A 26,950-nucleotide genomic window follows, 5' to 3' on the forward strand; every position below is an offset into this window, starting at 1 on the left:
GTATACAAAAACCTTTTTGTTTGATTGACCAGATATTTGGATATGCAAGCGGATGATTGCATCAAAGGGAGTAAAATATTGTTTAGTCCCTTGAGAATAAATGATCCACTTTAGTCTCTCCCGAAATGGAGTAAAATTGATACCTTAATCTTCGAAGTGCAGAAAATATATGTTTTTTATTTACTTTTTCAAAATTTATTTTGTCGTGTCTTTTTTTACTGTGTAACTGTTTTTTTTATTTTCTATAATAACGACCTTTACTATTTCAAAAATTTAAAACCCTCCGTTAGCCATTTGCTCACGCAACGTGGTCCATCTCACCTTCGCGGCCTTACAATTTCAGCCCCTTCAACCAGTCCTCCACCAGCAATATAGTAGCCAAACAAGTAAACAAAAATCTCCACATATAAAAAAACACAAAAAACCACCCTACCACCTCCCTAGACACAACGCTTGCGTTGACCGTTCCTCGCAGCCTAGCTGAAAGCAGCTGAAGCACGTTTCAGTTTCAGCTCGGACGGCAACAATTTGCAACGTCGAGGGTGCAGCTGAAACCGCGCCACCGGGCAAGTTTCAGCTGCTGATTTACAGGTGTCCGTTTGCCACACACCATTGGACAGGTGCTATTTAACTAGGTGTGAATACGGATGCAGGAGAATCTATCGAATGACTTAAGTGCCTGAGTTCTGTTAACTTGATGGTGGTATCATCAAGGTAGGTAGATGGTCAGAGGGATTTAAAGGGGGTTAGATGGTTTTCTTACATAATGCCTTTAAGGCTGTTTGTGATAGCTTCTTAGAGATATGGGATGATTATATTTCTTCAAACTGAATCTCGGTGATAATGGCTTTCAGTTTAAAAAGAATGTCTCTCATCGTGCCAGATGCTTGATGCCTTAATACATGATATGAAGGCGGAGTGGAACGGAATTGAAAATCTCATCTTGGCGGTATTGGTATTGATACGCAAAAAGCGTTTTCAATTGAAATTAGTTTTAATTAAAATAAAAAATTAGTACGAAGTATATTTGTAGATCCAGATGCTTCTGACTTATGACCAACGTCCCTGAGTACCTACAGAGTGGAAATCTACACTTATAAGAAGGCTGCAAGCTAAAATGTTATTTGGGTAAAGCCACATGCCTCAAGGTGGAATAAGAACAGAAAAGAAACGTGACAGAAATTTAAAATTTAAATTAAAAAAAATTAAAAAATAAGAATCAAACTCAAGAAAAACTGGAGCATAATTTGATGTTCTGAGTGACAAATCTACCCATTATTTTCTGGATTTTTACACAATCCCTGGATAAACATCTGGAGTGATTACAACTTCCTGATGTGTTTGACGATGGCCCGGCATCTGGTTTCCATTTACAAGGTTTACCAATTAAATCTCGAGGGATTACTTGATACTTTTCTTTAAACATTCCCCTTCGCATTGAGCAAGTTCAAAGCACCTTTGAATGAAACTTAAATTAAAAGTTGCAGGTATTTTGGAAGTCATTTAACAAGGCACCATTGGGCGGGAAGGGGGTGGTAGGTTAGTTAATAAATTTCCTGCGTACTTCCTTTATGACTAGCGACGTCCGCATTGATAAAAAAGTAACGAAAATCCTGGAAACGTTAAGGTCCCTAACGACTTTATGCTTCATTTCAGTTCTGGGTTTAATTAATTCGCGAACCTCAAAGACCGCTTTCGATCTTATTAGATCTTATCAATTCAGTTTATCTCAGACCAATCAACCGCAGCCGGAAATCACCAATATCGACAGCAAACATGTACTTGGGGAGAAATATTTCACCAGCGCCATTTGCTACGTTCTTAATTGCTGCAACTAGATCAAATCTTCCAGGGTAAGCAGAAGGTCTTAATACGGACCTAGTCCGTTGATTGCAATCAAAGATAGGACACAAAAGAATTTGAGGGAACAAACTGAATAACTACTTCAAGGGCTGATAACCGTGACCACATTGTTTGCTCCGATGAGAAGAAAATTTAGGAAAATTGCTTAGCAGGCTATAGAGCTAGAGTTGAATTGGCTTGAAGACTTATTTGCTTTCTCGGAGAGTTGTTTAACTTAACACGAGTCAAGATTAGTTATATGCGAAATGCATAGATTTGTATAACAAGTGAGATTCTGCGGAACGAGACAAGCGATAGAGACACGAGTTAATAAGGAAATGACATTGATTGTAACATCTTAAAAAATGAATGAGCTGTGATCTCAAAATGTTTAGAAGGATAGAATTTGCGGGAAAAATGCGACCATGAATACATGGGCACCTCACATTAAAATACGATTTTTTAACAAGTGCTCAAGAAAAAAATCGATACTCTCACAGAACGGTCGTAAAAATGTTGCATATTTTCATTGTTAAAAAGTTCTTCAATTATTTTCATAAAATATTTTCAAGCTTTACACACAAAATTCCTTTGTCTCATTATGACTTACTGCGTTCGTCTGCAGTGCGTGCGTAATAATTAGCATTACGCACTCGTATAATTAATGTTGTTATTAAGTTCGTGCGCACGTTATAGATTTAATTATTCCAAACTAATTAAATACATTACTCATAGAGATGAGTTTCGGAACATTTTCTTCAACATTTAATACACTCCATTGTTTGCTCACAGATTCAGCTACAAGGAATTTAATTTCGGATTGCAGCAATTAATGGACCAGTGCAAACACTAATTAGCCAGTTTGGAAAGACTGATAATAGAAGTAGGAGTAAAATCCCTGAAGCTCTGCATACGAATAAGCAACCTGAGTGCAAATTAAATACTTTGGAGCCAATTAGTTTATGGTAATCAACATTTGAATTTTATTTGGACCGATGAGCTAGAGTTAGGAAGTTATGGAGAAGTTTTCGGAGCTTTCAATGGAGCATTTCATTCCTGGACCCTTCTTTAAGCATACCCTGCAAAACCAGTTTTAACAAAGTTTCGTATTGCCATAGGGGAAATTTCTCAAAGCCCCATTTTTGCTAAAGTGAAATAAAATATTAGCAAGTTTAAGCAATTTACTGCCCTCCACGAGAGCTTTAACTCAAAGCGTCTAAAGCTTTACTCAATTACTGCGATCAATATAATATTTATGAGAGCACGCTAGTTTACTATGGATTCACAATTAATGGTGGTCATTTAGATGCACAAATGCCAAATGGAAAATCAATTCCATATTAGTTGATAGTATCCAGAATAAGCGAAAAGCTGTGGTAGTAAATATTAACAACCAATTTGTGTCGATTAAGGTACAATACAGCTAAAAATTATATATTTTGCAATCCCAAAATATTGCGAGTATTACGCCGGAATAAACGAGAGTAACGAATGGGCTAAATTTTATCATCATTAATAGCTGAAAATAAGCGTGAAAAGATTTCAGAATTTTTTCTCAATAACCTGAACATATTCTTCAGTAAGATATTTACTTCTCGTGTAATTATATACCCAGAGGCCAATAAATTCCTGCTTGGCATTTTGTAACAATACAATTTAGGGCCCGTCTATTTGGAGGATATGAGAATGATAAAACGCTCGTTAAAAAAACCATTAAAATGTTTTGTTCTTGCAATCTTATTATCCCCAATTTTCAGCGAATTTTATGAAGGCGTCGGCAATCTCAACGAGGATTATTATTTTCCATATTATCGGCGGTCGCACTCTAGTTGATTGATATAGAGAAATAGAAGAAATGCGTCTTAAGCGTGCGATAAAATTGCCTTTATAACGCAAAAGAAAAAAATATATTTTTAGTACTGCAACGCGTCGATTAAAGTTTCGAATGCGCATGTGCAAATGCCCCATGTCAATGTCAGTGAGTATTCGACATTGGTATGTGTGCGGTAAATTTAGTTGTGCATGTAAATATTTTACTGCACGCACCGATTGGTAAAAAAAAGTAAATTAAATACTTTTAAAAATAAAAAACGAATGTCCCTACAGAATCATATGTTCAATTATGGTCGGCGTGCGTAAAGTATCACTTTTTATACATATTAAATAGTGAACAATTTCCAATCCATATCACACATTTTCACGAATACCACATTAAGCCATCTTATGAAATCGTAATGGGATCGGAGATGGTTGTTCATTGCCAGTGTTTGTGCCAGAAAAGTAACTGCTGGGCAGCATCAATTTTCCATTTAGAAGCTAAAATGGCTGCTTTCTGTCGAAAATGTCGCCAATTGGATAATCGAGTTTTTATACCAAACAAATCTCCGTGTCGGTGTGAAGCTAAATTGGATTTAGACTTTTGGAATTTCTTATTTCCTCTAAAATCGTTCGGGGGACAAATTAAGTTTAAGTGCTGTACTTAAGATATCGAGAAAATTGTGTTTTTTTGGCGATTATTGTACAACATTTACTGTTCACCATAAAAAGCAAATGCACAAGAAATGCTTTGCTATCAGAGCAATGAAGGAGTGGAGTTCTGCAATTTAAAGACTATTGTTTAATGAGAAATAAAAATAAGTCATTTAAATATAAAAACAATTGAAAAATATACAAATATTCAATAGTGACTAACTTGCACTGACTTGAATTTGCCTATTTAGTATAGTATAACGAATGTATTTGATTAAACAGCAAAATTGTAAAAAAATCAGTGACTCGTGTAACAAGCAAATATTATTTTTTACAACTTCTGTCATATTTAAATATCTCACTCGTTACATAAAGAGATACATTTCTAACTAGAAACATATATATCCATTTTACTATCCCCCCAGAATTTCATGTAAATTGGTTGGGATGTTGGATTTGAAATAGGTCAGCACTCTGCTTGACGATTCTGTGGTCAAAAATGTGGCCTGCACTTTTCGTACACACTGTATGTTCTACTACCTCGAAAAAGCTACGTTCAAAACGAAATTGGCATTTCTACTAACAACTCTTCCCTGCATTTTAGTAACCTCTTATGTTCCATTGCTTTGGATCCATGAGTGAGTAACGACACTTAAACTCCGGCAATAGCCTTTTAAGTTGAGTATTGTAGGCGATTTTCACAGGAAAATATAATAGATCCCCGCAATATTAAATCGGATATCTCCATAACTCGTGGAGCAAAAATACTGGAAACGTGATTCTACCCAGACCCGGATAACGCTTTTGTTATAATCCATTGTCCCGTGTTCAATTTTTCGGGGTTTATGGAGATAAAATGAGAATCGGTGTCGCTATATGAAATCAATCCTTCCCGAATTAAATAATTTTCTGCAAACTCATAAATCCCAATTTGCATGCCCTAAATTGACATACTAAATCCAAAGTTTAAACCATAAAGATCTCATAAAGCATGTTAGTTTAGCAAACCATTTAGTGAATAATATGTCGAATATATGAAACATAACGAAAGGAAAACGCAATTTTCTGTTTGACTGAAAATTCGGGAGTTTGTTTTCATCCATGCGTTTGATCTGAAACCTTTCATGAGGGAGAGAAAGCGCATTTTCTCTGCTCCTACTTATGAATCCCGAGCAAACATTGTTCGAATAAATTAGGTATAATAATTTATTATAGAAGATTAGAATGCTTTGATGCGCGTATATGAGTTTATATTATTGTTAGACATATTAATGATAACCTCAGAAACTCTGATATTGCTTGAAGGTAAAAACCACTCAATACAAGTCAATTTCTGAAAGAACTTAAGGGTAACGAGTTGATTAGTTAATTTACACAAACAGTGCATTGACTACATAACTGCAAAATGCTATGCTTAACTGAAAGTCGCTATTTACAGCTGCGAGTTGCTGTGCACAACTGCTATCATCCACATAGTGCAATATGTGTTGAACTAGGATTGGGGGTAATTATGATAAGACAGTTATTGAAGTACAGGATGCTAACAAATAGTATTCACGAAATTAAATATTCCTGTAGTGGTAGTCGAATTTAAATAATATAGCGAATGTAACGTATGAGTGGGTGTCTTGACGCAATCGAAATCTTCTATTCACCCCAACTTAAGCGAAAACTAACGAAATAATTCGTCAGATGAAGAGAGACCGCAGCTCCTGCCTTTGAAATCAATTGTAACATTACTCCAAGGTCCCTAATTAATATATTCCCTTGTTTCCTTCCTCAATGCCGAAACATTAAAAGGATCGATAATTTGGGAAGGAATGTGTTAAGCATCACGTCAGAGAAGCCACGTGGAAAACAAGAGAATAGATAGAATAAGACCCAAAGATTCTTGTTAAATTGGCTTAGTTCAGGATAGAATCCATACGGACATATCGACATAAATAGATAGGGAGCGCGTCAAAAGCCTTTAACTGGAGAAATGTCTTGCAGAAACTCTCTAATGTTTTTCCACAGTGTCGTCTGTAGGCTCATAAACCAAGCAATTAAGTCTAAACCCTGCTTAACACACACTTCTGAATGCAAAATTGCCAACTTAAGCCACTGTTTTAAGTTCAACTAGGGTGTGAATTCAAGGAAAATACGGGGCTAAATTGATTGGTAGGGACCAAACGTAGGAACTGCACCGAAAAGTATCAATTGGAAAATATAATTTGTTAATTACAAAGTCATTCAAAATGAGAAATATGGAAAATTAATGTATAATTTATGTAAATGTGTAATTTAATTAAAATTAATAATTAAAATTAATAATTAAATTTAATAATTAAATTTAATAATTAAATTTAATAATTAATTTAATTTAATAATTTAATTAAATTTACATTTAATTTGTTAAGATTTATGGCATTGTCTGTTTCAACTGACGCCAAACTTCTTTTGCGTTTTCGACTGAGACTTTCAAGGTGCCAAACTAATATTGCTTTAGAAGAAAAATGTCTACACCTCAGTCATAAAAATTTCCGCATAAAACTTTATATCACCGTACCCCTGAAAGCACTCTTGGACCTAAAAATTGTATACTCAAGCTACAAAACTTTTTTAATATCTCATTCTTGCAATGGGAGATACATTACGTCTGGAAAAATATTAATTCTCGGTAATGTGACATCTGTGGAAAACAAACAAGTAATTTGGCCAGACGCCGTTTGTTGGTTCGGTTTTTGCTTACGTTTTACGGTAATTGAAAAATGGGGGCAGTGGTAAGCCGAAGAACAATAATTTAAGCCACGAAAGGCAGAGCCATTGTAATTAATTAAACGCTAATACTTATTTAACGAGCAGGACCTGTGTCCGTTTCCATCGACTACATTAGGATTATTTAAATTCTATACTTTGTATATTTATTTTTTTGTAGTTATTTTTAAGGTATTTATTACTTTTACGTTTTCTCGAATAACTATTTTGTTCAGAATTGAGTCCTCACTCTATATATACGGTATGCCATACTATGTATGTATGTGTTCTTACCATTACCTCCACTATGAGTCAATGTATCACTTTCAGAAAAAAAATCCTATTATATGAGGAATCACCCTGTATATATTCTTTAATTACACTGCTCAACAGGAACGATTTCTAAAAATATTTCAACATGTTACCGATATATTTACCTCACTCCATTTGCCAAGGTGGCCACACACCCGCAATCTATATCTATGTAGATCATCGTTATTTCCACATGTTTACGGGTTTATCAAGCCACACTGCTAAAACAAGTTCTCTGTTATTCAAAATCCGGAACCCCTTTCGTTATCAAATTCTCTCAGGGAACAAGTCATCAATACATAGTCCTACATTTATCTCAACCCTTTTTTGAGATATTTACGGGCGTATAAATGTGGTTATTTAATAAAATGAATTCGAACAGAGGATTCCTAGAACTTTATTCGATAAAACCCGAAACCCCTTCGGGAATCTATTGATTCAATGTCTTATCCAAATGCTTTAGCTCTTATTTTCCAAACGAAAAAACTCGATAAGGCAAAAGTTAGTCTGGAACTCATTTAATATGTACTTTTCCGAATGGTGAGATCTAAGACAGGAACGATTTATTTGCCTACAACTCCTGATTTGTTTCCGAAATATATTCACGTCAAGATTAAGAACACCTCGTTTGGATTAGCAGGAACGTATTTTTTCACCCCAATTTATTAAGAGAAATTATTCATTCTAATACTTTCCGAATTAAAAAAAAAAGCAAACTTTTGCTTTATTATTTCGTCCCTTCGTGTTCCCTTAAGAAAACATTTTAATTCCTGCTTTCCAAAGACCAGTTTATTAGGTATGCATAGCTTTCATTTCCTGGTCGATTTTAAGCGAAATTCAGCTCCAGGGAAGGCTTTATAACCTAATCCAGGACAGGAGCCCATTTATATTGCGTCCTTTGCGGTTTGCCTCCCACACGTTCGGTGTCAGCCATAATGTGTTATCTAAATTTGAAAGAATTTGTTTGCGTGGTTTGATGGCTCGGAAATTGTACTTTTACTGCCTACGTGTCCCGCGAAAGGACAACACGTAACTGCAGATATGCGGTGGGTGGACCAATTTTATTAGTTTGAAAACAAGGGAATTTGTTCACGAATATTGTCATGTTATGTCTATATAGAAATATAAAACCACGTAATATTTTTCTCTCATCAATTTTCATTTAAATCAATCTGCGTGAGTACACGAACTGCCTTCCTGATTTGACGGTTGGCATCCAGTCACAACCAGAGTTCAATAATATCCGTTGGGGCCTGTTGTTCATTCAAGATTGACAGATATTCCCGTAGGGATGAAAGATGCATCTTACGAGAATGAAAAATGCGTCCCACAGGACTGAAGGATGCGTTTCATAGCAATTTGGGATGCAAATGTGGCTTATGAATTAAGAAGTCATATTTGGCGGCAGATGCCTGGTTCGATCCCCCCACACTCAGCTTAGTTACAGCAATTTCCCAATAACTTAAACAATATTTTTTCCTACAGAGTGTTCTTTCATTAGGTGACCAAAAGTCAAATGGTGATTCTTTAAGCGATTCTAAGCCGAAAATTTAAATATAAATATAGGTCCGGAATGCTTCTTTTGCAGTGTACAGGGTGTTAAACTTGTTTTAGGAAATCGTTACCTATTAAAAAAGTCATAAATAACGAGAAGACGCAAACTAATATGAAATTGAAATTTAGTTATAGTTTTTAATATAGTATAAAGGAACCTTTTAAGTTAGAAATTGTTTGTCTCCTTTTTCCTAATGGGGTGCACAGGGCTAACGTCGGAAATTGAAGAAAGTCAAAGAAAAAAAACGTTTTGTCAAAAACTACACCTAAACAAATGGTGCGCAATTTTTTAATAAAAAAACATTTAAAAAACTATGAATCGAAACTTACTATAGTTGCGGAAAATGTCGTTCAACTTCAACGTAAGCATTAGCTCGTCTTAACATTGATTGCCGGACACGTTGATGTATTTCCAACGTATATATTACTTTATCACATGAATACCGTATCCACTGAATTAATTAATCTTTAGTGTTAACTGGAGTTTTATAAACGACGGACCTTATATGCTCTCAAAGGAAAAAAATCTAAGGTATTTAAACCCGGTGGTCCGGGCGGCCATGCTTGTGCTCACTGCGAAAAAATATAAAAATTTTAAAGAAAATCAGTGGCACATAAACACAAATAATAGTCACAAATAAAAGTGCCAAATTTCAAAAAATTCTGTTTAAGGATTATTAAGATGTTTACGAAAAAAAAATTAATTTTTTTTAAGTGTGATATGCCGTATCTTGAAAACGAAACATTACCAAACTTATATTTATATGAAATTTTCATCATAAAATTACTCAAAGAATCACTGCGTGAAGTTTGACCATGTATCTCCCATACAGGGTGTCGGCTCCTGGAGCGCCGGCATGCAGATCTCTGAAACTGTGAGAGATAAAACGTTGATTCATTTAGCACATAATGCAATGCTGATTTAGAAACTGCTTTTATGTTGGTCGTGTACATCATGCAGAGGAGTCATAAATCTTTCTCTGCACAAAGCAAATAATTATACGTTGTTTTGCCATAGTGACCGGTATTGTCTAACAAGTTTCATAAAATAAATTCCTCGCCTTTTTTCTTAGGGAGCTTAATTAAAGTTTCTGACGAACCATGGACCTGAGTGGTCATTAATCTCCTCTTTTGGAGAAATATTAGAAAATGCCTGAGAGGTAGCGATGATAGAGCCCGATAAATTTAGACAAATGCCAGTGGGTCAACTTTCTGGTCTAAATTGATTTTGGTGTTAGGAAGCTGTGTGGGAACAAGGAAAATTGGACTTTTGATTGGATATTAACATAGACTTAACAGTTTTAAAATAAGTCAAATAGTACTCTGGCATATCACAAAGCTGCAGGAGAAGCTTTAGGTGTGGATTAGATGAGTTTTAGTCACCATAATTTGATATTGTCCAATGTATTTTTCCAGTTTTCTTTTACTGCTTATTGCAATTATTACATGCAGAATATCCAATCTTCCTAATATACATTTGTTTTACAGGAATTGCGGGATGTAGGGAAGGTAACCGAGCTATTATCATCCATGTACGAGGCACACAGGAACAGCTTTTTTGGCCAAAAGAGGCTGCCAAGCATAAAATTTCAGTGAGTAAGAAAATAAGAAAATATTTTTTTAAATAATGATTTTTCTCCTTCAGCCTGACAAATGTTTCATCAAGCTTTCATTAGAATTTTTGAACCATTATTGCCCTATTAAAACCAAACTTCGGAGTTTAATAAACCTTAAATAAAGGCTCCTCTATTCAAACTTTTCTTTCTCCTACTAAAGCTAAAAGAGACCAAACTGTCCACATATGACCTCTATCCAGTCACTTTGCATAGGGCAGTTCCCCTGGAAAACCCATCGGTAATCGACAACGGCAAGGTCGTAAATAGATCCGCGCCCTTTGACACGAATTCAGGCCCTTTGCCCTACAGGGCGTGAAGTCGGGTGTAATTAGACGAAAATGCGTATACCTTTCATCCTGTTCGACGATGACAGATGTATTTGAGCAAACAAAAGCCTTTTCCCGGCTTTTCGACCCATCCAACCGATCTGTTGCTTCTACAATGTTCTTTCAGAGCTTAATTTTGTGCAGAAAATGTAAACAGACTGAATCGATATAAGTACATAGTCGCATTTGTAAGAGTTTTCCGAATAAAAATTTTAAATCTTGGGCAATTTTAAATTAAGAAATACGAGTGAGTTGCAGCATGGAAAAAAATGAGAAGAAAGGGGAAAAAAGATTTAAAATTAAATGAATGAAAAACGCGAGATTATCAGCATCCTTTTAAGGGATAGTATTATTTAGGAGATTAAAGGATTGTATGAATGATTTTAATAATAATATAAATATTTAGTAAAAATTTAAAAACAAATTTGATATAGTATAATGATTTTGTATAATAATATAAATTTATAATATTTGGCAAGGGGCGAGGGCCTTAATACCCCCAATCCGTAGATACTATAAAGTATTTATTTTTTTATTTCATATTATGAACGCAAATTTACCATTTTACCCTTTATATCTTTGTGACGCATGCGCAAAATCCAGCATCCTTCGCTCTACATCTCTCTCTCTCACATTCTCTCTTTCTATTTTAAAAAATATGTGGTCTCACAAACTATCCAAAAATGTCCCGTTTGTTTCGCTCAACTGGTCAGTCTTCACGCGAATCTGGCTCGGTGCACTCTCAGCTTCATGATGATAAACTACTATCATTAAATCTTAATTTTTACCAGACAGTATAACGATCTCGTGTCTTCAAACTAATGGGCAAAATCGAAGAAAAAACCTTCCACCAGACACGAAAAAGCTGTTAAGGGACAAATAATTTGTCTCCAAGTTCCTTAATGGCCCTCACTCCAACATGTCAGGTCAACCTTTCGATGGGGTCACTTCAGATATTATTTATATTTATACCTGTTTTAGAAATAATTCTTCGTTTTAACGGACAACCAAAACGTGACGGCAGTTAAAACCAAGACAATTGCTCTTGGTTTCAGCTGTTCAACATAAATTATATTAATATTCATTAATTAATTCGTTTCATGAATTAATTATTGGAAATATACATAGAGGACCAAAAGTCTCGCATAAATTCGTTAAAATTTGAAAGAAATATTTTTTATTAAAATGCTGGAACACGTCAAATATTGTGTTTAGTTGTGAATTTCTTAACGTAAAAGCCATATATACAGCGTTACTCATGAAGTAGATAAATGTACTTTTTCACTTGTTTATTATGGAACTCCCCGTATATTGTGACGTTTTTGGGTGCTATGAGAAATTCTGAACATAGTTCATATAACATACCCATGTCTAAATGTAAGTTTTCGAAAAAAAATACAAAAGATAGAAATAACAATAGAATAATTAACACTTACAAAAAATAACAATGTAAACTACTATAGCTGTATACAGACCGGCAATTCAAATTTCTCTAGAACGTTTCCTATCCTTTAAGGAGGTATTTGTTGAATTTCTTGAGTAATTTAATTTCTTAACTGTTCTATATTGTTGGGCTCATTTAAATACACCCTATGTTTCCGATAACTTCATAAAAAAAGTCCATAGGGGTGAGGTCAGGAGGTCCAGCAGGCCACTCTATAATATATTCAGAACGTCGCAAAGAACTTAAAAACCTCATAATATACAGTGGATTCCATAACGAAAAAAATTTTAAAGTACATTTATCTACTAAATGGGTAACCCTATATGCATGTCTGTTACGACGAAAAATGCACAACTGAAAATAAAATTTGACGTGTTTCAGCATATTCATGAAAAATACTTCCTTAAACTTTTGACGAATTTATGCGGGATTTTTGGTCCTCTATGTATATTCATAACTGCTTAACTGTTATGCAAAATATGTGAGTTCTGAAGATAGGGACCACGTGAAAGGCAATCAGTCGAGTTCCGCCCCAAATTATGCGGGACAAGAAGATGATGAAGGGGTCATTCAGCAACGCTCTGTATGTGCAAGGTTACTTTGTCCATGAGCAGTCGTTTGACGTTTTAGGCCTACAGAATACCGGTTATATTAATAATGTTTGGAGTATATGCCAAATGTTGAAAGACAGAAATCACCGTCTGGAGCAAAAATGGGTCAATGAGCAGTCCGACTGCGTTTCAGTTTAGCTTAGCCCTGAAGGTGGATAATTAACCGAAACATCTAAATAAGCCAATTGGATTTTGGAAAGTTCCCAAGCAGTTTGTTTCTATATGCTGAAGTAATCCTCGTTTAAATTACTGAACAATAATTTGTGTCAACGCTCAATGAACAATGTCCATGTTTCTAGTGTAAATCTCGGTTAATTGCTGAACAATCAAGACCAAATATGACATCGATTTTCTAATGCAAATCTCTGTTAATTTTAGCACCAATGAGGATGCGGCGTAATGGGGTGGGAGCTTCTTGTGACGCCACGAGAACTTATAATGGTTTTCCTGATTTGGTTTGTTCTCGACGTAAACGGGCTCGCGAAAAGGGTAAATATGAAGTACTCTTAACTAAAGTATCTCTATATAATCACGTACTTTAGTTCTTAGTAGGCTTAAGGTTTTTCGGACTGCAACGTCTTTTTTCCTCTTTAGGAGGACATAGAGTCGAGCTTGACAATAATTAACGAAGTTTCAACGCAAAGCGCGGGTACCCTCTGCATCACAGGGCAGTACCGACCTCTGAAGGTACCGATCGACACGTTGCGGTTCGAATCAGCGCGTCAAAAGGCTGATTTGGCGGCCACCCTTTTGCAGGATTTGGGTGTTGCCCACCATAATGGTAAGCAAAAACTTTCTTAACTTCCAATCAAGGAACGATGCTTCCGGGTTATTCCCTAAGGTTAGAGTTTCTTCGATAAAACGCTTTATGTGTCGGATTTCTTGACTGGTCAATATAGGTGACTTTATTGAGTGGAAGTTGGTCCAACTTCTCCTGAAGAAACACAGATATTGATGTCACTGCAATGCCCAAAGGGCACAGTGCATTGCATTACTAATACTGTGCAGCCCTACTTTGTTTGATAGTAAAAGCACGATGTCAAAAGTTTTAGAAGTTCTACGGAGCGTGTTCTAAAAACTTTTTAAGTTTAAAAGTTACCTTTCCATGGCCCGTTCAAAGGAAATATCTTTGGTATTTATTTCTGTTCCGATTAAATGGAAGGAACATGCCTGGTTTAAAATGGAGAATTTTGTTGCCTACACCAGTGAGATTTCAGGGAGAAGCACCACTAATATTTTAACTTTATTCAGAAAATTCTATTTTTCCTGGAAGCAAACGACTGGAATTTCTGGATTCAAGAGAAAAACATTATTTTGGAACTAAGGCATTTATCTCGACTACGCATGAATAAACATCCATTGTAACTTACGCTACTTTATTATTGCTGATGGGTAGATCATTAAAAAGACTGGAAAATCCATATTTACACTGCCTGGATTTTCTGGATGCGCTTATTTTACGTTTTAACTATTATTTCTCAGGTAAAGCTACGTATTCAGTCGTGGCATGCTATCTAATTTTGTCATTAGTGACACTAGTTTCCATGAAATTCTCCTCTTATAAATTATCATCTAGTGGTACTAAAAGTAAAATTAACAGTATTAATAGCTTAGATCTGCTAATATTGCCTATAATTCTCAGAAATACCCTCTAAATTTCCACCCTGCCTATAAACTAACCCGTTGGCAGGCTTTTCTGTTTTAATGGAATGAGTCCTCTTGATCTGGTCCTGCTTCAGCTTCAACTCGTTGATAAGGCAAGTGTTACCCCTGGAACTCTCCCTCTTAATACTCCCCCTGTAAGAATCCCTCGGAATCGCATCGAATCTTTCATTCAATTGATGGGGCTGCAATATCGGGTATTGTGAAGGATGTGGAGGTGCTTCAGAATCAACTGAATTTTGCCTGGCGTATTCCAAAGGAGGCTGCCGATCATAATAAGGTCTTCTGGGAGGTTCCAGATGGTCAGGCGTACTGTAGCCGCTGCCCTTTTGTCCGAAGGACTCATTTGTTGAAACTGACTCACAATCTGAGAATCTTCTTGCATTGACATTGTTATAAACATCATCAGCTCTTCGTCTTTGCTTCTCGTGCTTTTTAACCAGTGATTTTAGCAAGTTTTTGTTGGCTTGATCAGTGTAGTCATCAGGAGGTGCAAAAAGGGCTTTCTGGGGGGTGATTGTTGCCCAGACGTGACCAGTATGGGTCTGCACTAGACCTTTCTCTTTACGGGGTTTGTTGTCGCTGGATGCTGGTGGGTTTGGCTGGTTTGTTGTGAAGTGGGACGGTTGATTTTGCACAGGTCTCAGGCTTGCTCGGGCTTCGTCTACCTGACGCTGCCGAAGGTCCTTTTCCACTCTTTGTTGGTTTGAACCATACTCACATTGGGATTCATGTTTCCAGACTTCTTTACCGAAAGGGAGTCTTTCCTTGCAGCCTGAAATGTTTTTTTAATTAAATATGCCCTTCCCGATTGAATCCTCTATACCTCGATTTCGGTAAGAGCAAGGAAACAGAAATATCTGGGCGAAATCCTCATACGCATAATTCCTGCGACAATTAGGAGGGGTTCCATTGGTGTAGATGCACCTATGACACACATTTTGACCATTTGACTGAAGAAAAATGGGAGCGCTGTTGAGGTATCCCCCGCATAGCACGCACTCTAGTTCGTCAAGGAAATTTTCAGGCACCATTGTCCACCGGGGTTCTGCAAGGTCAGTGTTAATTCCTATCCATTACCATCCATTTCGTACCATCAAAAGGTGTCTCCCTTTGCCCTTTGAAAAAAGCCCCAGGATGACAGCACAATAGGTCACAGCATCCATCGTAGTCGCATTCCATTTCGTGGGTCAAACTTTCATTCCATTCGAGTTTAATTGAACAGTGCTTCTTCCAGTTTCTGCAGGGATAGACGAAAGCTCTGGCTAAAGCTTCGTATGCGAAATTTCTGTCCATAGAATGGAAAAATTGACAAATTAGTAAAGTATTTTTATCATTATTACAATTTTATGGTAAAATTGGGCATGCCAAGTGGCCAATGATATTTGATATAGTCTGCAGCTCTAAAAATGTTGGGCAGTTTAAATCAAGTCAAGTTTGACTTGAGCTTTACTGTGAAACACCAAGGCAAGTCAAACGATTTTATGATTAATTCTTGAACAATTAAGTAGTACGAATATACAGGTTGGGCACATTAACATAGGCTTCAAAAGGTTAAGTTCCGGAAGTGTAGGGTACCCAAACTAAACTTTTAATTTCGTTTTATGCTTATATCTCCTATTATAACCGCCTCCTTGTCAATATTGTCCATGTCAATGTTTCTGTCAAAAAAATCTACCTTCCACTTTCAAGCTGATTCTTCACTCGGTCGTCTTTCCTCTAGGACATCCCTAACCAGAATTAATCTGAACGAAGGTGACAAACCCTTTTTCTTTTAGTTAGTGCGTCAACTTTGCATTTTACCCAGATCACCCTGTATGTAAATGATTGAGTATTTAAACCACAATACCTGTAATGATCCTTGGCCGTCATACGACATCGTCCACACAATATGCTCAAGTCGTTGATGAGGTAAACTGGGCCACAAGTAATGGGCTGTCTGCAATTGGTACAGATTTGATTGTTGAGAAAGGTGAAAGAAATCTCCGAAAGATGCTGCATTTTGACCTGAAACAGGCATATCATGAGAATGTATCATAGCATAGAATTAGAACCGTAGACCACGTAAAGGCGCAGGTATTACAACAAAAATAAACGGTTTTGTGCTACTTCAGATAATTTACTCTTATCACGATTATCATTATTTCTATATTTACAGTGTGAATGCATAATCACTTACTTGAAAAAGTACTTTACTCGGGAGCTAACAATAGGTATGATGTTCAAACTAATGATCTTCTATATGGCTTTTTTATGTGGAGGTGATAATAATAGGTAACGTTGTTGACTAGATGGGAAGCTAATCCTCCTATATTATTAGGATTACAGACTCAGAATATTGGTTCGTTAGCGGGGTTTTCCTTATATTTATTCAGCTTTTAGATGTATTTGATCATTTTCATCATCAAGATTTAAAATACATTAAGTATAACGAACCTTATAAGTTTTCTTTCACGCTATGGTGCGTCTCATGAACTCAAAGCCACATCGAGTTTCCCCATCCTTGGACAGCTGAATGTAATGGGCAGTCTATGGGCTACACATGGAAGCAAATATCAAGCACTCTACGGTTAATATTTGCTTCAATGGGTTAACCAGTCCTGAATCCAGGTGACTTTTTTTGGTCTATTTTTATCTTTTCCTGCTTTTTCTGCACTGCCTCTACTACGTAAGACCATGTCGCCCAAGAACTTAAATACTCAGTTCACAGGCAAATCTAAATTTATACTATTTTTTTTTGCGAGAACGAATATGAACTTTTTGCTATACGTATCTCTAGGATCTGACATTCTGCCGGGAAAATATGGAAAATTTCCCTAAGGGAACGGCAACGGAATTTTTCAATCCCTGTTATTTTGTTTTTCCGAGTCCAGTCGCGCCAAACTTGTTTAAATATGTTTAACCACGTTTCAGGCATTGTTCACATTTTCCTTTATTTTGCTTTAGAATAGCGCCTCAGGCACAAATAGTGGTGGAAACCACAACCACAAGTTTGTCGTATCTGCCGGACTATATGTAACTAGGATTTGACAAAATTGAACTTCAACCCTTGTTTAACAGGTTTATCGCAATTCCAATTTTATTTATTTAGAATGACGAACGGAATATTTAGAAATTATGAAAACTCTAAATTTCTCGGGCGATTGCTTCGTTTCAAGAAACAGTTTGTTCTTAACACCTGGTTATTACTTGGTTTTAATATACAGGGTGTCTACTAAATGATAGCATTAATTTCAAGCTGTGATTCCTTGTCACATTTTATAAAAAAAGTTCTAATAAACGTATGTCTTATCTTCTTTCCTCGATACAGGGTGTTAGAGTTTTATTTATTTTTTCGGTTTTTAATAAACATTTTTGGGCGCAATGGCAATATCTCGATGAAATTCAGTATTCAGGAGTTTTCTGAAGCGGAAAATTCAAATATGACATCGATTTTACCGCAATATGTAGAAGGCTATTATTACATGTTTATTAATATAATAATGTTTTGATGGAATAATGGGGAAAGAAATATTTAATCGTCGATACTTCGAAAACCGTTGCTTTGAGAGTTTGGACCAAGTATCCTTCTTTATTTGGAATTGACGGGGAAACAAGACATAATCTATTACAGGTCAAAATACAGGGTCCTAAAAATATTAGGGTAAATTTAACATAAGAACATTACTTCGGGTGGCGCCCCCTATATATTGCTGTAAAACCGCTATTGTATTTAAATTTCTCGTCTCGGAAAACTCTTGAATACTAAATTTCATCGAGACATTGCTCTTACGTCCGAAAATTTTTATGAAAAACCGAAGAAAAATTGTCGCTCAGTATCTCGAAACCAAAGCAAGATAAGACATACGCTTAATAGGATTTTTTCTTTCAATGTGACGAGGAATCACCCCTTGAAATTAATGCCATTATTTAGTAGACACCCTGTATATCACGCAGTACCATTATTGCAGGTCAACAAACCATAAATTTATTGCTCATTACGGATAATTTACGAATTTGGAAAATTTCGGTTCTTGTGATCAATGCATAAAAAGACAACTTTTTGGTACACTCAGTACTTTTTCAGTAAATTTCAGTACATTTTCAAACATAGATTGGATTAGTCGTATCGCTGAAAGCATGCTAAGTGCGGCAAAGTGCTAGTTGTAGCTCGTGAGGTAAAGCCACTTCACCGCATACCCGTAGGAACCTAATTTGGCTTGAGCAGAAAATTCGATTTTCAATATATGTATATATGACATTGAAAATGAGTATCAACCAGTTAGTTAACTATAGTGAAAATATAGCTTTCCTGCAAGAGCACGAGCAAACGCCAATTTCCGGGCTCCTAATGAGATTCAGTTTACATAAGCCAGGGTCATTGATATTATGTCAGCGTCACACCTATGCGTCACTCTAGAATTTCCCCCTTACTTTCTTGTATCTGCTCCAAAAAAATTTCTGATTTTTAGTTGTCAAATTAGCATAAATCCCTGTTCAAATCATAATTATTATTGCAGGGTCAGGAGCTATATTTGGGTTTTTTATATTACATATTCTGATTAACGAACATTCAGCTTGTCATACTCGTCTCTCTGTCTCTTTTAACATTTGCGTGAGATTATCTATTTTGTACGTAAATTACCGGATTATTGACGTAGGTAGTGAGGCAAATTTTATTGTTCACGCAATTCTAAAAGTGGGTCATAATAGTGTACAAATACCTACAAAATTTTTGAAACTAAATAGCTCCAAATAAGTCTGCACTTGATCTATAAGCTCAAAAAAACCTTCGTTTGATCTCAACCTAATCAGCAGATGAAAGTGTGATACATATGTCAATAATTTAATTAAACAGTAAATAATCGATAGAAACAATTAGCTTTTGGGTTGTTGAAGGGCCATAAAGTAAATAGCGAGCAGACAATCCCAGATATCAACTTTATGACTTTCCTTCAATTAATTATAAACATATGTTCGGCCTGCAATAAATAATATGAGGTGTAAAAGAATGTATTTTAGGACTAATGTGAACTTCTATCTTCCTCAACTAATCTAAATTAACTGGAAGTTTGTTTACGAATTTCGAAAATCTTATTAAAAACATCAAGCATGGTGAGAGTCGACAGGGTAGTGGGGGATTCACCTGCACACCTTGCACCCTCTATAGCCACAAACTTCAAAGTAATTGAGTGTGCAGTGGGGAGAGGAAATCAAGAGATTCTCATTCACTAAAAACACACTCGGTGTCTTCATTCTTCACCCTTGCAATACAGTGGTCCCTAATTATAATGTGTCAGAGGTGGAAAAAATGTTTGGCCTTTACTCATCTGGAATTAGCCAGAACTTTTTTTTAACAAGGTTTCAAAATCTGACCTGAAACACCCCATATGGTGAAGTTCCTCAAAGTGGTACGGGATTCACTGACACGCCCTGCTTCCTCTACCGCCCCAGGAGCGAAAGTGAGTGGCCGCGCGGTAAGGTGGGGTATCAGGAGATTCTCACGCTCTAGAAACCCATTCATCATGTTCTTTCGTCACCCTTATATTAGGAAATTAGAGCAGAGAAATTTGATATGAAAATGTAAAGGGCTTAATTGAGTGGTGTATCCAAAGTTTAGATCAAAATTACCTAAAACTTTTAAGCGGAACGTGTAATAAGCATGATATTAATTATTACTAATTGCCTTATAATTGATAAAAACGATAACGGTGAGAAACTACACCATTTTCCCAAAATTAACACTCGCACTAAGCACTGAGCACAGGGCGTGGTTTCTTTTCGTGGCACATTTTGTACTTCACACAACATCTCACGTATAAAAATCTTTTTCCCTTTTCTCGTCTCATTTATTACTTTCAGCCATATTGAAGGGTTTTTACTATCGGGTATTTCAAATTGTCAATAAAATTTATATCCAGAAATAGGACTGGCAAAAGTCACAGGAAGAACATAAAATATTGCAGATTGTTCTTTATCGAAAGTTCCGGATATTGCAGGAAATTAAATGCTTACAAGTTTTGTTCCTATAAAGCGATTGACAATAAGTTTTATTAGATTAATGACCCATAAAGGATTTAATGCTTACCCCAATTTAATGTTTGCGGTTAACATCAATTTCACATATTCTTTAAAATTTTCTCTTGATGGAGCGTTAACGCTTTTAATCTTCTAATGTATTTAGTCGGAATATTTTAGGTTTAAACTAAAGTGCAAAGATAAAATTTATATAATTACAATTTAAATTGATTTTCACATGGAAGATAATAATTGCTATTTCTCGATGGATTGTCTTATTTAAGTATGATACAAGCTTACTTTAAATTCACTTGGCTCTTGATGCTATGAGATTACTAATAATCGTAATCTTCAAAAGATATCTTTGAAAACACGCTGAGAAGCCCTTAATAGCATATAAACAATATAAAATACGTATATTGCATGCACGTATACGTGGTCGCAGTTATTTATTTGGTTTTTCCAGGAGAGTCAAGTAAATAAAACATAAATTATTAGAAGATCGTTACAATTGGCGAATAATGCCCTTAATTATTAAGACAGGACAATTTTATTGACCGGACAATGTACTACCTGTAAACACTGAAAAAGACAAGTTGGAAAAATTGGTACGAACAAAGTGGACGCAATTAGTCGTGTTAACTAGACAGTTACAGATAAATTGCGCCAGTTTTTTAAGAAAATCCAATTTGACATTAATTTGTGTCAATGCACAGACGCTGAGCATAGAATTACCTTAAAAATTGTAAAAGTGAAAAAAAAAACAGAAAAATGGGCCTGAAAGACCAAGTAGATCGATGGCCTGTTCTATCAGGTTGAATGAAGTTTGTAGTATATAGATAGAGCACTAAATATTCCACATAAATTCGTCGAATTGAAGGTAATATTTTTCATGAAAATGCTGGAATACGTCGAATATTGTTTTTGGTTGTGCATTTTTTAGGTAACAGATATATATATATATATATATATATATATATATATATATATATATATATATATATTCCATGTATATTAGACGTTTTTGAGTTTTTTCAGAAATTCTGAATATATTTCCTGTAACCTATCCAAGTCCAAATCAACAGTTATTGTAATATTTGCGAAATATGGCAATTACATTGGCCTGCCAAATCGCCCGACCTCTCTCCTACGGACTTTTCTTACGGCGTTACCTGAAACATGATGTATTTAAATAAGTCCAGCAATGTTGAAGAGATCAAAAATAAAATAACTCACACAACTCTAAAAATACCTCCTCAAATGGTAAGAAATATTCTTGACAAATTTGATTTGCGTCTTGCTCACTGTCAGGAAGTCAACAGGGCAGAGTTTGAACATTTAATACATTTGAATATAATAGTTTATATTGTTATTTTTTAAGTATTAATAGTTCCATCGTCATTTCTATTTTTGTTGCTTTTTTTTAATTGATAGATTTTTTTTTTAATTAAGAAAAATAAAAGAATCTAATTCACAATGTGTTATACATCCTAACGAATCCAATTTTTTTTTGTTATAACGTGTATAGCACGTTTCATTCAGTTTCGTCCTTCTGCTTTGACATTTTATTTTCTAAAACCCATATCAATGAACAAACTAACAATATTTATACGCTGAAACGTTTAACTTCTCAAAATAGAATACAATAAATGACTTGCGGAACGTTGATCAAACCAAATAGCTTTGTCAAGAAATAACAATGAGGTTTAGCCGTTCATCAAAGTTGATTAATTTTGATCTCCTAAGTTATACGAAGATTAAGAGTGCTTTAGATAAAAACTTTACCTTCAGAGAACATGTTTACCTTTCGGAAATTAAGTTCTGGCACCATGATTAATTATGCATATTTTCGAATTTAATCCTCAATTACATTACCTGAATCAGCAATAGCTTTTTATTAATCTAGTTAGGAATTTAATGGTTTTGTTCTAGGAGTAGGTTTTTCCCCAACGCTAGTGATTACGTAAACCTAGTATTAGCACGGACTAGCCTGAACAACTCTACTCATTACACTAACTATTGATTTCTTTAAAGTTTAAAAAACGGTATTTTCTAATGAGTTTCATACATGCGATTTCCCTTACTTTGCTGCACGAGGCAGAAATAACACCAATATTTTTTAACAAGTTAAAGCTAAGTAAATGCAGACCTACGATAACTATTAGTGTCAGCTGCACTGTTTGTTAATTAAATCGCAGAGTGAAGATACTTTCTTCTTTTTCACAACTAATAGAGGTCTTTAAATCACGGATTAATAAACATTTAATTTTTGGTGTTATACCAATTAACGCAAATTAACTTAATCGATTCTTATTCCTACGTCAGACACAGTGTATCAATCGCATTTTTCTGTATTGTACTTATACGTGTTTTGCGAAAAAATGGTATTGGACCTTTATTTGAAGCGTGTTTCAACTATTCATTCACACCTGCAACAGATTATTCAATCACAACTTTATTTCCTAATCCCCCTTCAGTACTTACGCATTGATTAAGCGTAATAAATAGTACAATAATTTACCTTCGTAATTGCAATTAACAGTAGTAATTAATCCACTTTCGTCATAGTTTACCTAATTGGATTAAAACTATTCGCCGCCTTTAGGGAAACTATACCGGACGAATAGTAATTACTTAATTAATTTTCTAACTAGTTTTTGACGCAAATTCGATTTAGTATAAACGACGCCTTGCAGATTCGCTGTAAAACATTCATTCGTTACTTTACAGGGCCATACGATGCCGAAAAAACTAAATTTCCCTTTGAGACACTAACATTGGAAAAATTTTTTGGGCCAACCTGTATACATTGAATAAATGCAATAACATGCATAAAATGGCCAAGCATGCGCATTGTCAAGTTCAACTTTAAAACTAATTTATTCATTAACATGTTCATGTAGGAACAGCAATAGATATATTTAAAATGCTAATGTGCTAACCAGCATACTTGACATTTCCATTACTGATGTAAATTAATATCTCTTGGAAAATACCTATTATTTCCAGATGTCTATTTGGTTAGATGGGGGGCTATAGTTTGGCTCCGTATCACTCTCGGACGTCCGATGACGCATGAGGCGGTATGATCAATGCAAAGCTCAATCAAACATTAAGTTTGCTCCTTTATTACAAGCAAATAAAGTCGCATTTTACGTGAAAGAACAATTTCGTTTAGCTCAAGTTTGAAGTTTATAATGAGGTCAAACAAGAAATAGCGAGTGGGTGTTCTCAGCGTAGGTTTGTGTAGTTAGTGGATAACGCATAGTCCCCAGACACTGATGCCACAAAGTAGCAATAAATAATTAATATAGTGCGATATTAATCACTGAGTATCCATGTGATTTCTTTAGCAATTCTAATCGCGGAGGTTTTTAAGAGCGTTTAGCTATCTACAACTTCTCTGTGTCTCAAACACTAACCGAAATATATTTTCCTTGGTCACTCTGTCGTATCTCTGGTCTCCTTGGTTCCTGGTCTCTACAGAACGGTCACCGACACATATCCGGCTCAAAGATCTTGATGGAATATATGGAGATATTTATGCATATAATATAATAAACTAAACAGTATTTCCCAGTAAGCTTCATACATATTTTGTTCGTAAAATTGCGCTAAGATGCCGACATCAGAAGAAAAAGCGAATATTTGAATTTATCCAAACTGCGATCCCTAATTTTGCGATTGGATTGATGCAACCTGAGCGACACCAACGATTGATGCGTTCATAATCGACAGATACTGATCACGTGTCAAAAATGGGCGTTGTGATTGAATCGAAGCAGACATGACAGTTCGCATCTGAACAATCACAACGCCTATTTTTGACACGTGATCAGTATTTGTCGCTTTTGAAGGTTTCAGTTTTTGACGTAGAGATTTTCAACTATGGATTGAAGTACAAATTCGTTTAGAGTAAGTAGAGTGACTATTAAATTTCAAGCAGATATGCCGCTATTAGTACAGGTGTCCGTTGAATAAGTATTATCATACTAGATATGTAAATGAACTAAAATTGTATTCTAAATCAGTGTGTTAAGCCACTATTCTACCAATGGCTAGGAGTAAAGATACATGGTGTTCACCGTAGTGAAATTTAATATTTTTTTAATTTATGTAATTAATATGTAATTACCATAATTGCATTGAAGATAATTTAATTAATTTGTTTAAGAGTTACTTAATTGAAATGTGAAGGTTCCTTCACACAGGACTTCGTAAAAAATCGCTTGATGGTTTTTTTTGGCCTGTGACAGAATGAAATTAATTGATTATTGATTTCGTTATTTTCCGTGCGTTCCAAAGTTGTTTAAAATTACCGTGAAACGCGATACTCAGAATTCGATTTCAGGATTAACGTTAATTACGTATTTCAGCCTTTTCGATAACGACAATATGATTCATATTACTGGTGAAACTTAGTATTATTGGTTTGGGGCATAAGAACAATTATCATGCAGAAAAATTAGAATTAAGTACTAAAGATATAATATTCAGCGTTCTTAAGAATGGGCAAATGAAATTCTGAATTAACTGCCATATTTGTAATTTTCTTATATAAAATTTGCTTAATGGATATCAATGTTTGGTATCTCAAAATAAAGATATTATCTTAAAAAAAATCTCATACCAGAGATTTCCACGTATTACATATATCGTTACTTTTATTGCAATTTTTATTACATTTCTTTGACCGGTAATTTTTCATTCAAACCAAACTTCGGCCTCACACTTCTCCAAAAAACTCACCTATCACTGTAGATCACTGTAGCTCACCCCAGTAAGCCTCGAAAATCGTCAAAAGCTCACAAACAATATTAAACGACTTCAAATGCGCCCGGCACGTAAACACACTTGAAAGTACCGAAGTAATATTCAATAGTACTACATTCTCTTCAGTCAAACAACCGAACTAACCTGAACTAACCTGTGATATCTAGTTTGCCATCATATTATGGCAAATATTGGTACCTCTAAAATTAAGCTTCCAAAAATATGACTACGAGATAAATAATTAAGTGATAAGGTTGTCTTATCTTATTTTATATTATTAACTTGTAAAACAATGGAAATAAATGCGGCAAAATTTTGTTTGCTTAATGGAAATTTGTGATTCTCGCGTGCCGTTTTGTACATTTAGTGGCGCCCAATGCCAAATTTGGATTGACATTTTTGTGATATCTATTAACACATAGAATTCGAAATGTGAATCATTTTGTTCTTGTTAACCTCCTGAACTACCCTCCCGCCTCCCTGCCGTATACCTCTTCGAAGTGTTTTTCATATCTACGTCAGTGGTGTTTGCTGACTACAAGGATTAATTTTCAACTTTGGTCAATGCGAGCTTCAAAAACATTCGAAATTCCGGCCCCTCGTTGGAGGGTCACTATACATGAAATAATAAATTTTTACTGCCGTCTGGGAAAAGTTCTGAATTGAAGTTTATTGGAAAAACTTAAAAAATCAGCATAAATTAACAAATAATATCAAAAATTAAGTTCAATATGAGGTAACTTGTTACGACAATGGAAATGTCAAAAGCTGGAGCTACTGGAGCTTACCATTGGCATAACCATGCTTCGCCGAAAAGTTGATAATTCCAGAAATATAGAGTGTGGCAAATGAAATTTTTTGCGACAGAACAAGTCCTTGTTTTTCAACATGGTGCCTTTACCCAAAAATGTATGTTCAATACGCCTCTTTTCTTCTTTCTCACGGGAAATGTAAGGAAATCAAGATCTCTATCACATCAGCGTGTACACCAATTTTTATACCCAAAGTCCTTTATTATATTTTCTAGATTATTTTTATTATTGATAATATCATTCAGTGATTTATATGTCCCTGATAGAATGGCGATGGAATTATTTACACTGGTAATGAATAACAAATCGAAACTTCTTACTAAGGACCAAATTATTAGATTTCTGATAACTTTAACATCGATTTACTTTTCATAGAAGTGCAATGAAAGCTGATATCACAGTAGAAGCATAATTTACATGAAAATGAACAACGTGCCAATGTCAAAGTTTGACCAAATTAACCAAATCCTGCGCTCATACTGAAACGGAATAATTACGTAGTACGCAAACAGCCTCAGTGGTATTTTTGTTTTATCTATACGATATAATCCCGGAAACGCAAAAATGCTGCTTTACTACTGAATCTGCTGGAATATTGTTCTGACATTGAAAATGGATAAGTATAGAATAATTTAGTAGAAATGAAAACTGACTGCGAGTTCGTGAGTGAAAAATTCCTGTACGAGCGAATGTCGCCTCGTGCGACAATATATCCTGGCTTCCAAACTGTGTCTTCTGCGTACGTCGTTAATTGCTATTGATAGGAAATAACGTCAACTTCTTTGTCGCCTTCTAC

At 35.2% G+C, this 26,950-nt stretch overlaps 2 protein-coding genes across 5 annotated transcripts in view; one reads left to right on the forward strand and one right to left on the reverse strand.

The window, feature by feature from the left end:
- Positions 1-525: 525 nt before the first annotated feature.
- LOC136350804 (probable G-protein coupled receptor CG31760) overlaps positions 526-26,950 on the forward strand; it is a 64,587-nt gene continuing 38,162 nt past the window's right edge. For both annotated transcript variants that reach the window (XR_010734215.1, XM_066302875.1), the window contains exons 1-4: positions 526-714; positions 10,402-10,505; positions 13,289-13,399; positions 13,505-13,691. Coding sequence is in view for 1 of the 2 variants with exons in the window: in XM_066302875.1 (XP_066158972.1) it covers positions 13,310-13,399; positions 13,505-13,691 (277 nt within the window). In the remaining variant the exon portion in view is untranslated. The remainder of the gene's footprint in view (positions 715-10,401; positions 10,506-13,288; positions 13,400-13,504; positions 13,692-26,950) is intronic.
- On the reverse strand, positions 14,220-25,535 carry LOC136350969 (uncharacterized). 3 transcript variants are annotated; one of them, XM_066303169.1, is made up of 5 exons: positions 25,319-25,535; positions 16,422-16,579; positions 15,667-15,860; positions 15,399-15,620; positions 14,220-15,347 (listed from the first exon to the last, which is right to left on the reverse strand). In XM_066303169.1, exons 2-5 carry the CDS (start codon positions 16,571-16,573, stop codon positions 14,530-14,532), a joined length of 1,386 nt encoding a protein of 461 aa, XP_066159266.1. In that variant the 5' UTR covers positions 16,574-16,579; positions 25,319-25,535; the 3' UTR covers positions 14,220-14,529. The 3 variants fall into 3 exon arrangements, with proteins under 3 accessions (XP_066159266.1, XP_066159267.1, XP_066159265.1); XM_066303170.1 differs by lacking the exon at positions 25,319-25,535 and adding an exon at positions 20,640-20,778; XM_066303168.1 differs by lacking the exon at positions 25,319-25,535 and having other exon boundaries at positions 16,422-16,667.

The sequence above is a fragment of the Euwallacea fornicatus genome, chromosome 4 (genome assembly GCF_040115645.1).
Source record: "Euwallacea fornicatus isolate EFF26 chromosome 4, ASM4011564v1, whole genome shotgun sequence".
Classification (NCBI taxonomy): Eukaryota; Metazoa; Arthropoda; class Insecta; order Coleoptera; family Curculionidae; genus Euwallacea; species Euwallacea fornicatus.

What these genes read in the sequence shown, in the direction of transcription:
- LOC136350969 (XM_066303168.1), bottom strand. Translation starts at nt 16,597, where the DNA reads ATGATATGCCTGTTTCAGGTCAAAATGCAGCATCTTTCGGAGATTTCT. An exon ending in ACGGCCAAGGATCATTACAG is followed by an intron (nt 15,861 to 16,421) that starts GTATTGTGGTTT and finishes TTCTATGGACAG; the next exon opens with AAATTTCGCATACGAAGCTT. An exon ending in AAGGGAGACACCTTTTGATG is followed by an intron (nt 15,621 to 15,666) that starts GTACGAAATGGA and finishes CTGACCTTGCAG; the next exon opens with AACCCCGGTGGACAATGGTG.